This window comes from Melanaphis sacchari, unplaced genomic scaffold (genome assembly GCF_002803265.2).
Source record: "Melanaphis sacchari strain LSU unplaced genomic scaffold, SCAv2.0 Contig62_pilon_pilon, whole genome shotgun sequence".
Classification (NCBI taxonomy): domain Eukaryota; kingdom Metazoa; phylum Arthropoda; class Insecta; order Hemiptera; family Aphididae; genus Melanaphis; species Melanaphis sacchari.
This window is the reverse complement of record NW_020271445.1, coordinates 862,363-876,984: the sequence shown is the minus strand read 5'-3', so window position 1 is coordinate 876,984 and position 14,622 is coordinate 862,363. Positions and strand designations below refer to the sequence as shown.

The 14,622-nt window shown below is 25.3% G+C and overlaps 1 protein-coding gene across 1 annotated transcript; it reads left to right on the top strand.

Annotated features, from left to right (window-relative positions):
* The first annotated feature begins 7,868 nt into the window (after nt 1-7,868).
* LOC112600254 (putative inhibitor of apoptosis) lies at nt 7,869-13,984 on the top strand. Its single transcript, XM_025347440.1, has 7 exons — nt 7,869-7,892; nt 11,793-12,014; nt 12,076-12,298; nt 12,794-13,027; nt 13,091-13,240; nt 13,367-13,424; nt 13,513-13,984. The coding sequence occupies exons 1-7, from the start codon at nt 7,869-7,871 to the stop codon at nt 13,982-13,984; spliced, it is 1,383 nt and encodes a 460-aa protein (XP_025203225.1).
* The last annotated feature ends 638 nt before the right edge of the window (nt 13,985-14,622 follow it).

The window sequence follows — 14,622 nt, the reverse complement described above, 5'->3', positions numbered from 1 at the left end:
CAAACCTCGCCACCTTCACAATTCCTGGCAATCCTCCCAGGAGGCTTAAAAGGAAATGGTGTCGTGATCTCCTCAACGAGTAATCAAAAATAGCAATATATTAAAAAAAAATAAAAATAAAAATAAAAATATGTATATATAATATATAAAATATAAAAGCACCAAGTATTTCAAGTAAGGGCAGTGTTACCACTGGGTGACCCCTCCCATTAAGTTTTTTTTCATGTATGTTTATCATTTATCTCATATTTTTATTATTCCTAAGGAACAGATTGTATATACCGTTTAAAAAAAAAAAAAAAAAAAAAAAAAAAAAAAAAAAAAAAAAAAAAAATGTTTATAAACTTAGTTTAAAACTAAAACGAATTTCTTAAATTTTACATTTAAAATGAATATGCATAAACAATGTGCTATATAATACAGTGTATATATCTATCTATTGGATAATTAAAAATATTAATATATGAAAGTTATAATTATTAAAGTATTATTATACAAAAGTATGGAAAATACGAAATTATCCGTTTGCGCCAAAAATATTTATTTGTTTTACATTAACGAATTGGTTAGTTTGCATAAATCGATTTACATTTCACTACTTCTAAAAACGAAGATTAAAATATGTATTATTGATTATAATTTTCAAAAAAATATAAACTTTTAACTATTTATTATTGCTTACAATAATTTGTATTACTGATTATTATTTAAAACAATTCGTACAATTGTCTATGATTACCAATAGTTTATAATTTTTTTTTTAAATATGTATTTACTAACTATTTATTACCTATTGTTTAAAATAATTTGTATTATTATTTAAAAAAAATTTGTATTGATAATTATTTGAGAAAAAAAAATATTACTTTATTATAAAAAATTACACCAGGTAAAATTGGAGCAAATAGGATGTCGGAAAAAATATACTTTTTTTTTGGCGCAAAGGGCAATGCCCAAAAACACTATCGGAAATCAGTTACCTGATATTATTTGGGACATTACTTGACATCAATATTGTAAAAATTAATTTAGAACTTTTTTTATTTAAAATAGTTAAACACTAGCCAATGATTGTACGGGTAGAACCCGATTGCGTACGATTTACCTTTTAGAGAACACAATTGCGTATGTTTGCCGTATATCAATGGAAACTCCTAAAACGACACAATTGCGTATGCGACGTTGCTAAATTATAAATATACAAAAAGTTCACCATATATACACAATATATACATATGTTTCAATAATGAAATTTTAGATAGATACATTATAATATTTTTGTCAATTTTATACTTATACATTTTAATTGAAGTTTTAATCCGTTTTAAATCAGATGGAGCCATATTTTTATTTACAATTTTCTCGTAAAATTTGGTGTTCGATTTTCTATATTGTATTTAAAATATTACTGTACTCACCCAACATTGATAATACTTTTGAACGGTTACTGTCTGATAATAAACTGACAAAACATGTTTTATGTGTGCACAACCATTTAACTTACCCGTCTTTTTGTTCTTATAAAACGATATTTGTTTGTACCATTGATTATAGAATAGACTCTAGTCTATTCTATAATCAATGGTTTGTACCAACCAATGCCAAGTCTTTGCCTCGTTCTGACGTGATTATTTGTACAATTTCATTTTCCATCTTAAATTACACAATTATACTACACTTATACTACCTACTCTCAGAACGTTCGTCGGTCAACTAATAAAATCTACAGCGATTATAAGTAATGTAAACTTTTATTAAACGATAATCACGATAATCATTTGATATTTCCAGTTTCGTCTATATGTGACTTTAGCGTGATAACGTTGCACAAAAATATCATACGCAATCGTGTTATTATATTAATCGTGGTTGAAAAAGGTACCGCCGATAAGCAGCGTACACAATCGTATTCCACCCAATTATAAACCACGATAAATAATTTATCTCTTAATATTTTTATATATCAGTTACCTATTTATACTGTATAAATATACATAAACAGTATAAATTATACATTTTTACAGTTTATTAAAATAAAAGTAGGGAAATCATGTAAAAATTTAGGTATATTATATAGATTATGTAATAATATAAGGATATAAAGAGTAAAAGAGTTACGAATTGGTTTTAACCGAAAATGAAATACTTTTTGAAAACACTTTTCGTATTTTATTTAAACAAAATTATTAATTTTGTTCTGTGTGACTATGTAAGATTACATATACACGGCATCTTTTGAAAATGTGTTTTAATATAGATTAAAAAAACTAAAATATTGGTGAATTTTAATATTTTCAGAAACACATTTCAACTTTTATTATGTATACTGCTCAAGGATCTTAAAAAACATCTTCTACCAAAGTACTACACAAAAAACTATTTCAACAATTCTTAATAAAATAGCTACCAATAGAATTGTGTGGTATCAGATGGAATTTAGCACCTATGTACAAAATCATACTTATTAATTGTTAAAAATAAGTTAGTTTAAAATATTTATATGTATCATTTTTGAAAAATATTAAATACTAAATGTAATCTTTATATCTACTAACAACTTGTATTATATCTTAAACTCAGTTCCTATAAAACTTATATAATTTTTTTTTTTTTACTTGTTTTAATTAAATATTTTTGTTTTAAACTTAACTAATGTTTTTTTTTGGCTTATAAGTAATTAATTATTAGCTAATACTATTTTTGTCTATAATAATTGAAACATGAATAAGAAAATTAAAATGTTGGTTATTTATTGGTGCTTGAATTAACTCATCATAGTTATTATTATAAGTAAAACTCTGAAAAAATGTAAAAACTGGGCTTTTGATACTGAAGTTTGTACTCGAGACTATTTACTAAATTATAATGAGCGCGCCACGTTTGGGTGGTATTTGTAGAACACATTTGGGTACATACGCTAATCACCAAACACAATAAAACAGAAATGATTATCTTTCTTTATAAAATAGGGTTTGTGAAACTAAGTGTTTAATGTTTCAACATTCAGTTTCGATTTAGATTTCTTATCGAAAATATCTTTATAAAGATATTTTATTTATTGTAATAATAATCATGGACGTAAACATTTTCAAAGTGCCTCGTGATTAAGAATTATAAATTTAGCGAATTTAGAGAAACCAAAGATACACTAAAGTTTTTCGTTGTCATTCTGATATTAGGTTATTCAGAAAAAGTATGTAGCTTGACGAAAAATATTCGTAAACGTTATATCAATACGTATGCACCCAAACTTATTACTTATTTTAGAGATATAGTGTACCCAAACGGTTTATTAATTTGTACTCAAACGTGTTACGGTCATTATCATAAAGTGCTAATGCGCCAGAAAGTTTTCAGTACTTCACGGTAATTTAATGACTATTTAAATAACAATATACCACACATATCTGATATTATTAATCAAGTTATACAAATAAATTAAAAAATGAAACATGACTTGTGGCTTACATAAAGAAAATTGTTTTTATAATTACATTTAAAAAAATATTATTATATTAATATAATTAACCAATAAAATTTATGTTTATATATTTATATTTATTTTTTATAAAAATACTTGTGATAAATTATAATCTCTAAATTGTAAACAATAATGTTGTTTATACTCGTATATTCCTACAGTGGAATCTCGATTATCCATGTTTGCGATTAACTGTGCTCACTCTTCTGAAAATTTAAAAAGTTATCTTTCAGGGCTATTCCGCCTTTAATTTGTCCCTACTATTATTCTCGTTATAACAATTATTGTAGATCGATTTCATGTGATCCCCTCCCCACCATTACTTCTGGATAATCGAGGTTCTACTGTATATTGTTTAATTTAAACATTGCTTAGATCTCTAAACTGTAAGATTGTGTTAAGTATACATTTACAATAAAAAAAAAAATGAAAGTGTTTTTTTTTTCATTAATATAGAACTAAAAAAGCTATAAATACTAGTAACTGTTATTTGAACTCTTAACATGAGTTTTAACTATCCTATTATTTAATATTTTAAATTTTTAAATACCTATTTTAATAATTTTACTTATACAGTTACACACATTTCAAGTGTATTTGTTTTACTAGATATAATTTGATATAAACACAATATCTATACAATATACAAGGTCAGATATGACATATTATTTAATAGTTATATTAAAATAATAATAATAATTTATAATACATTAAAATACATTTTGAGTAATTTGTCGTCATATTGTTAGATATTAGATAATATAAAAAAAAATGTATAGAAGAATCTTTGTCTTTGAGACGTTAAAGCGAACATTCTCACCGCTTCATTAGGATCAACGTTAATTTATTTTTGAATTGATAAAAGAGCTAACCCAATTAACCGATCTTCGCCAGTTGTGTTGCGTAAATATGTTTTAAGACGCCGTAAAGTAGAAAATTTCACGGACATGGTCGACGGTCAATATTATTTATTCAATAGTACTAGATAGATTGATAATGGATCATATAAATAACTCTGGTCTCTATCAAAAGTTTTTAATATAAAACTTACATCATATACAAATATTAAGCAATACTTTTAAAATGAACTCGTTAAAAATACGGGTGGTGGGAGGGGGTGAACACTAACCTTTCCCCTAGGTACATTATAATATTAATACCTTTAAGTTCCAGTAACATATGGTATTGAAAACTGGGTAAGTACCAAAAAAAAACCTATTACTTATAAAGGCAAGTTATTAACTATTTAGGTAAATAAAAAATGTTTTTTATAATGTATAGTATTTATTTACCTATTTATTAATAAAATCCATTTGTCTATCTTTTTCTATAAGTTCATTGGTAACTTTATCATAAAAATCTAAATTTTTTTTTTTATAAATAATTCTTTTTCAATCGATATTATCGACAAATAACTTATAGTCTATCTTAATTTTGTGTCGATCTTTGATAAGATACTCGATTAAACAATCTTCCGTTTCCATTTTCCATATTATGTTAAGACCAAAAATTCATAACATGAAGAATAAAATTATAATATAGGCCAAAACAATTTTGTGTAAAAAAAAAAAATAAGTATTTGAAAATTTTTTCCTGTTGTAAAGTCGTATTACACGAAGAGAGAAGTGACGTCTACTTGCTCTAACTGCCGGGAATAAAAATAATTTTAAATTTAAACTTAAATGATACTATCGAACAGATAACAATATGTGACGAAAGTATATGCCTTGTATTCATATACAACAATATTAAGATTATTATATTGTGGTTAACAAAAAAAAAAAACCCAATTATCGAACTTTGGTATCAGAAAAGTAGGTATTTAAAAGCGCTCAATGTAGGGCTTCCAACTGCTGCGTGAAATCGCGGTCACCCCACCTTACCGGTTACTATATCTGGCCATACCTACTCTACTAGATACGAGTCAGGTAATAGAAATCCAAAACGCTTCAATCAATATATTGCATACCAATATGACCTAATTTATTAATTTTCTTATCAATTACTAAAAAATTATAATATAGGTAACAGAGTATGATTACCTACTAAAAAGTATACCAACCTGTATAACCTATTATATCTAAAATAAAAAACTTATATTGTATTGCTCATTGATACTATGAATTGAATTAATTAATTTTTTTTTTCTTTTTGATCGGGAATGCGATGCTAAATTCTCCTCTCGACCCTTCACAGGCGCAACAAACTCTAAAACATGGGTTGTTAAAACTGCTAATGTTTTATAGAGCCATGGTATTTCACTAAAACAATAATAATTAGGTATAAAATAAATAAAGGATGCTAAATTTGAACAAAGGAGTGTTAAAGACCCTTTTGCACCCTTCACAATTTGCATGCTATAAATACATATTTCAAAAATAATAAATATGTTTATTTTAACACATTATAATAGCATTCTATACTGTACATGCTTTAAGCATACTGTTTTAAATTTTGTATATCGTTATTACCTTCGTAAAAAATTTAAAAATGGTTAATAACTGTTCTGTGCTACTGTGTAAAAGTCGAAAGCACATTAAAAAATACTCGATATTTCAAGCGCCGAAAAATAAAGATACTTCTGAAATATGGTCCAAAATTGTATCAAAAGTTAACTACAAACAAACTACTGTCAAATATTTGTGTGAACTCCACATTACTAATGACAATATTATAAGGAATTATTTTGGTAGTTGTAATAGGTAGGTAGGCTAGTTTTAAACAGAGGTAACTGTGTTACTGTCTGGTATTACATTATTTGAATAATTATAATAATTGTTAATGCCTACCATTGTTTATTCTAATTTGTTTGGTGATAAAATAATGTTAAATTAATTTTTTCTTTTAGTTCAAGTTCTACACATAATAATGTTTCATTTTCTTCATCTGATTAAGTTATTCCACTGTCTGCTACTAAGCCTAGGCTAAAAAAAAAAATGCTATTCCTTCAATTTTTGAAATAAATGGTTAGTGTAATGATTTAATTACATGGATATATATATATAATATAAAACAAAATATCTATACTTAATAGTAATTTTATTACTAAGTAATATTTTTAGTTTAAATATATAAATACAGTATGATAAATATTTTAAATAATTTTCGCACTTTTTTTTATTTGCAGTTTATATATTTTATAACCAATTAACAAATGGTTAAAATTTAAAAGTTAAAACATCTAAAACACTATATCATAGTATACATAGTATATTAAGGAACAATATTATTCTTTATACTATGCACTATATTTTAATGATGTGCGTCGTTACTCGTTACTTAGTATTACTAAGTAATAACTAGGGCACGGATGTTGTAGTAGTAAAAAACTACTAAAATTAATTGCAGTATTGCACTAAAAAATACCGAAAATTGCACTTAAAATATTAAAAATTGCACTAAAAATTACAACGTTTCGTTATAATTTGTAGATGTTTTATTTTAATTCTGCCAAAAAATATATTTTTTACATTTTAAAATAATAAATATTAATTAATAATCTATACGTATTCTAAACATATTAAATATTTAAAATTTTAAACCTTATTGCACTAGACTATAAGTGTTTGTTTTAAATTTTCGAATTCGAACGCTCTTTGATTTGGAGCCAATAAGTTCTTATACTTCGAAAAACTTCGTTCTACGTCGGTTGATGTAAGTGGAGCGTTTCTATATACTGGAAATATTTAAGTATTATCTTATCTATACGACTGTAGAATTTCGAATATAGCTAAAATGGTAGTATAAATGATTAAATTCAACAAAATTCCAATACAATTCCAAATATTCCAAAAATTGCAAAAAATTGCACTTAAAACTTTTAGATTTGAATTCATACTTACATGAAACGTATTTAAAACTTACTTAGCAATAAATTGGAAAGGTAGAAGAAAAGTTGCAAATGCAACAACATCCGTGCCCTAGTAATAACATTAACAAACTAATTCGCCACCAGATAGCGTAGGTTCCACTTAAAGGAGTAATGCGTAACATTGTCTGACCGGCTGATAAGGCTCTGTGTCCAGTCCTGTATATCTTAGTTCATGGTTGAATCCAAGCCGTTGTTTATTACTCTCTCAGCCCTTCTACTTTTTGGTACTACAAATGCGAGGGGTGGTGAACACGTGCACTCCGTAATATTATCTTTTTTAGATTGTGGCTAACACTGTTAATTGTGCGTCGCGCTTAGTAATTACTAATTAATACATGTTCAACGTTGTATCATATGATCTTTAGTATTGACCGGCGCAGGGCACTTCGTTAGACGCACGTAACAGCAACAACATCGAACTCGCTGACTGCAGCCTTCATCGCCATTGCTACATTCCAAATTCTGAAACACGCTCAGTATTGAGTCATTACTAGATTATCAAGAAGGAAAATTAAAATGGCTCATCAGATCGCCGAAGAAGTAAGTATAATATATTTAACTTTTTTGCGCGAACAACTGTTCTAGTTTTGCGCCGGAGTTTTCGATGTACTTATAGGTACGTTCCTACTCACTCTATTGAATAATTGTCGTCCGAGTAGGTATAAATAATGGCGTTCACTGCGAGAACGTCAAATAAAAACGCCAAATACACACAAAATTTTTTATTATAATTCATAAAACAAATATTTCATTTTTATTACCTAGTAGTAATTTTTATTTATTATTTTTTTTAATACAATTTTAAATACATTTTTTAAATTTACATAGGGTTTTATTTACTTTAATTTACATTATTATATATTAATTAGGTTTTACCATTATTAGCGTTGTACTGTGTTACTACGTTTTTTTTTTTAATTTGCCTAAATTTGTAACTACGTCTATTATCGTTAAGTAAATTGTTATAGTGTGAAAAGCTTCGTTCTTTATCAACTGATGTTATCTTAAATTTTGTCCAATAAAGTACCGGAATTCCGAACAAACACGATAAATCGATAACAAACATTTATATTTTACGTCAATACTTGGTAGATTGTAGACTGTAGTTACCACCTATAAAATTTATACATAAAAATTGTGGAATTAATTGTATAGTTCGTTATCAAATTGTTTTTAAAAAAATGTATTGAAATATGCATTTTTATTTTTAAAATCCCTAATATGCAATTAAAACACGAAACCATAAAGTATGAAAAAATATCCAAAATTAAAATAGTATTATTTGATTTAGTATAACATGAATTAAATTTGTATCCAGGTTAGCATTAAATTAGATAAATCGAAAAAAATGCAATTTCTTAAAAATTCTAGCCCTACAGTAGTGATACTTCTATATAAAATGCAAGGCGACCGTCTCCCTTCTGTCCCGAATTCGAGTCCGTTGCTGTTTTGGGGATTTCACTGGACAAAGTAAATTTATATAAAGTATCTGTTTATTATACACCACTATCAGTGATAATTGGATATTTTAGATTTTTGAACGAATGAGTATTTTAGTCTATGTCTATGTTATGTATACCGTCGTCGATAGTGGGCTTCGACTCAATGTTTTATTTATACTATGATTTTCCAGTACTTATATTTGTTTATGAGAACCTCACCATCGATTAATAAAATGATAAACACCATATCCATTAATATTTGGTAATTGTTGAATAACAAGAATAATATTGTGGCTACGCTAGTAATTTTAAATAAATTCCCAGTTTCACACAATAAACAATGTAATATACTCATATATACCTCGGTCCAAACAGAAATAATTATTTATTTTTTAATTACTTGAAATTGTATTTTCTCTGTATGTTTAAAAGTCGTCTTGATGCTAAAAATACTATAAAACTACATGTTGATATATATTATTATGTTAAAGCTGTTGAATGTACATACTTAATTCCTAATAAGGATTGCAGCTTACCTAAACCACTAATTCAATTTATCCGAGACATATTTTTTATTGCTAAACTTAGTCAAGTTATGTATAGAATGATCTAAATGAAATGTTAATTTATTTTTTTAGATGCATAATATGCTTAACATTAATACAATAAAATAATAAATGTGAACCACAATTTATTTAAAATTACAATATATATATATATATTGGAAGATTGAAAATAAACACCATTCATTTTAAAAACAAATGAGTAGTCAAATTTCAAACCTGATTATGTTTTACCAAACAATTTTTTGATTATATGACTTAAATGTTTTTTTAATTTTCATTATTCAATTTTGAAATCAATTTCCAAAATATATCAATACATTTTCTACTAAAAATGTATTTAATATGTAGCTTTTTCCAAAATTTATAATCTTATTATCAAAATTTGCAATACTAAATCTACCTAAAATAAAAACTAGTTTTTCAATAAAACTCAATAATGACATAACTGTTTTATGTAAAGTTCCTATTACTTTGAATAGGATAATTTATAATATTAATGTTAAAAACCGTTATAGTTTAATAAATTAAAATACAAAACTATCATATTTTATCAAATTTAACTGTTTTTGATTGTATTTTGTTCATTAATTAGAAATAATTTTCTTTTTTAAAAATAGTTAACTAACTTAATTTTAAAATTTATCATTTATTTATAAGTATTTACCACTACATATAGTACTTTTTGTAGTAACTAATGAATTTGATATTTTTTACTTCAATGTATAAGGATAAATAATCATTAAATCTAATACCTACAATAACTAAACACATTAAATGCAGAATAAAATCTCATGGTTTCAAAGGTTGAAACCATGCCACATAAATATTTATGTAAGTTAGTAACATCGATTACATTGACCTTTTTTGTATAGAGGTATTATAGTCTTGATATCATAACTTAATTTTAAATAAAATACAATTATTTCTTTACCAGTTCACATATTTATTCATTTTTTGATTATTCAGTTCACAATATCAAGTATATTTTATCCACATATTCTACAATTATATAATATTTTAAGCATGTTAATATTAAGTACCATAAAATTAAATATATCTTAGCTCTAAACTACTTTAATGCAGATACACAATATTATTTCAATTTTCACATTTTCAATTTAATACATTCTTAATTTACAATCAGATGTTAGTACAATATAAATTATAATTAATTCACCATAAGTGGTTGTATAGTAAATAATAGTGTTAATGCATATCATTGAATGAATTGTACCTATAGTTTCATATGTTCATATTATTATGTATTTATGCGCTATAGAAAAAGAAGCTTGTTGAAGAGTTTTTATTTCACGGGGTTTTGTTTTACAAATTAAGTAAATATTGTTATATTTATTATTAAGTTATTTAGGTATTGATGCATCACTTAAAAATGCTCATAGTAACATATTAATTTGATGCCTTAAAACACATCCCAAATTATTAACAATAAATAGGATAAAGTATAGCAAAAAATTAGATTCTTAAAAATGTCCTCAATATTATTTATCATTAAATTAACTATAATTACAATACTACAATAAAAATGTATGCTATCATTCACATTTTTTTTTTTTTTTTTTTTTTTTTATATATTATATTCTATAAAATACAAAAGATTTCGTATGAATTTGATTTATAAATATTAAAATTAATTAAATCATAAAAAATATATACTTAAAATCATTAAACATGTAAACTATTTTTTAAAAAAAACCATAGGCATACCTAAATAGAATACAAAGATTAGAATTTTTTTTTGCTTATAAATAATAAATAATAAACATTAAATTATAGTTCACAAACAACTGAGATGTATATAATAATTATGTTACCGCTCAGTCGTGTATTAATTTCGCTAAACATTTTTTTTTAGATATAAATTGTGCTATAACCTTGGTTTTTTTTACTCATACCCAGATCAAATATATTTTATTATTCTATTTAATCTATACCATTGTTTTGCGTTTCTTCTTAGTTTACATAATTTTAATATTAAAAATCGATTAGTCGAACTTGGAAAATGATAATATAGGTCTGGTGCGAAGAAGTCGTTATTTTATCAAGCCACATTATTGTAAGCCGGTACATAAACATATCAGTGTTGTATAACGCCAAAAACGTCTACTACAATCATTAGTGCTTTTAGAAAGAGGGTGGGTCTAAAATACTCTGATTTTCGGAATGAGATCTCTACGAAGTTTTGTAGTAACGCTTCATTTAGCTCTGTCGATACATGCGGTTGTTTTTCAACACTGTTTTATTTATCCGCCAACGACGTTTTTGTGCCCCAAATACAAACCAACTGACGCCACATAAAAAGTGAGGTGTTCACATTTTATTTGTCTAAATATTTGTAATAGATTTAAATTATGTTCTCCGATCGCCTTATTAAATATAAATTAATTGATATTTATATATATTTTTTTTTACAGATGACGGCTATGGAAAGATGTTTGTTATCTTTTAATGAAACGTGGCCTATAAACTTTTTAAGACCATATGATATGGCCCGAGCAGGATTTTTTTACTCAGGCGTTAATGATGAAGTAGAATGTCATGTATGTGGTATAGAATTTTATGACTGGAAACATGGTGATGATCCGTTACAACTACATACTCGTTACTTCATGCATTGTCCATTTATTAAAGAAATTGTAAGTAAATATCTAAAAAAATTTAATATTTTTGTAATCTATTTTTTTTTTTTTTTTACAGTTGGCTTCAGTTGATGGTCGTTTGAGAACATTTAATAACTGGCCTCTTATTTTCTTAAGACCACGTGAAATGGTTGATGCTGGTTTTTTTTACACAGGCAAACAAGATGAAGTAAGATGTACTGAATGCTTTTTAAATGTTAATGCATGGAAAGATGGTGATGTTCCATTAGTTGAACATCGTAAGCAGTCTAGATTTTGTACATTAATTCAAGGATTTGGAGGTAAATCTAAAATAAATTTACTGTTATTATTATTTGGTATGGAATTAAAATAATATATTTTGAGGTGAAATTTTGTGTTTAATAACATAACTATAACTATAAAATCATATAAAGAAAACTACTGTATTCATTTTATGATTATTTATAATTAATTCCAATGAATTTCAATATTATTATAATATTAATTTGATATCAGGATCAATACCAAATTTTAATATGTTGTTAATTAATTAATTTTTTATGAAAAATATATGCATATGTTAAAAACATATTAATATTTTTCATTTATGTATGAGTAATATTATAAAATTGTTATTACAAACTTTTTTAAATTTTAAACTATATAATAATTATAAAATAAAATTTTAAGTACATTCCCTTCTTTTTTTCAATTTAAATAATAGACTTAGGTCCGACAAAACTGAATATATACTTAATTTTTGTAGATTTTTTGAAATAATTACATATTCATATATTATATATTCATATTTTTAGACATATATGTGACATGTGGTCTGTACAATTCTTCTGTTGCTGATGTCATGTTTTACAAACGTGAGAAAAATATTGAAACTTGGTTACATTTAGAGGGTATTATGCAAAGACTAAAACCTTTTGGTGGAAACAAAATGATCTCCTTTGATGCACGCTTGAAAACATTTGATAACTGTCCGAGAACATTGAAACAAGATATTAATACTCTATGCAAAGCTGGATTTTTTTATTCTGGTGAAATTATAATGTTTATAATAATAATTGACCCTTTAATATAAATGTTCAATATATTTTTAGGCAATGGTCAAACTGATTTTATGACTTGTTTTTTTTGTGCTATAACTTTAAGAAACTGGACTGATAACGATGAACCATGGGCAGAACATGCCAAATGGTCTGACAAGTGTGGACATCTGTTTTTAACTAAAGGCAAAAACTTTGTGGACGGTTTAGATAATTTGCATACTAATGCCGTACGTTTCAGCTATTTCGTAATTTAATAGTTTTATTAGTTTAGAAACAATATTAAAAATTTGCCTTTTTTTTATTTGTAGATGTTATTTGATTTTATAGCAAAACAAGAAAAAACTTACGTTCTCAATAATAAAATGAAAATACAGATGACAAAAAAGTATGTTACATTAAATCAGTATAACTATTTTTACACATTTTTTAGCTCTAAAATTTATTTTTTTAATTTTTTTGTTTTGTTTTTCTAGACATGTTCATGGGGTACAACTTACTAAAACTTTATTTTTCAAAAAACAGCATCATCTTTCTGAAATATTAGATTCTAGTTCTGTGCTAGATTGTATGTTATGCAAGATTTGTTATAAAGAAAAAATTAAAGTGGTTTTTGTTCCTTGTGGTCATGCAATTGCTTGCATTGAATGCGCTTTAAATATAAATTATTGCGCTATATGCAGATATCCATTCCACAACTTAATGAGAGTTTATTTATGTACAAATGAAGAAAATTATGAAAACTCGCAATTAGCATCGTCCAGTTCTAATATGTCTTCCAGCAACACATTAAACCCGATGCTTTGCCAAATTTGTTTTAAAGAAGAAATGAGAGCAGTATTATTGCCCTGTAGACATGTTTATTCCTGTAGTAAATGTGCTGAAGAAATAAGCTTGTGTTCTGTGTGTAGAAGAGATGTATTTTCCTTAATTAAATTATACTTCTAAATTTAACACTACTACTACTTTATTTACTAGCTTTATAGAACACTTCTATGTGCTTATAAAATTAAATTTAAGTATACTATTTAAATAAATGTTTTACTATGAAACTGAACATCTTAAAGTACTTGGTTCTAGTTAATTAAACAAGAGTGCCTTATATATTTTCTTCAATATAATCAAAACTTTTTTCAAAATATAAATTAACAACTTGGGTGTGATACAACATAATTTCTAAATTTTAAAATTTTTTAATAATGTACATTATTTAATACACACTACAAGTTATATTATCTTAATAAGCTTAATTAATTGCCCTCCTTAGACTAACTATACGACTAACTAGGATCACTAATTATATATAATGTACAAATCAATGATTTTATATAACTTTTTATTTTTTTATTCAGTTTTTGTATTAATATATATTTTATTGTGATATTAATGATAATAAAAATAAAAAAAAAGTCCAGAGACTTTTTAAGATGGTTGTAGTAGTGAAATGAAAGTGTCTGTTGCATTTTCAATAATATAGTCAAGGGAGTTTTATAAAAATAAAATTAAAACCTGGGTGTAATAAAACAAAATTTAAACATTTTTATAGTATTAAATTATTTTATACACACTACAAGTTCTATATCAAT

What these genes read in the sequence shown, in the direction of transcription:
- LOC112600254 (XM_025347440.1), top strand. Translation starts at nt 7,869, where the DNA reads ATGGCTCATCAGATCGCCGAAGAA. An exon ending in GTCCATTTATTAAAGAAATT is followed by an intron (nt 12,015 to 12,075) that starts GTAAGTAAATAT and finishes TTTTTTTTACAG; the next exon opens with TTGGCTTCAGTTGATGGTCG. An exon ending in AGCTGGATTTTTTTATTCTG is followed by an intron (nt 13,028 to 13,090) that starts GTGAAATTATAA and finishes ATATATTTTTAG; the next exon opens with GCAATGGTCAAACTGATTTT.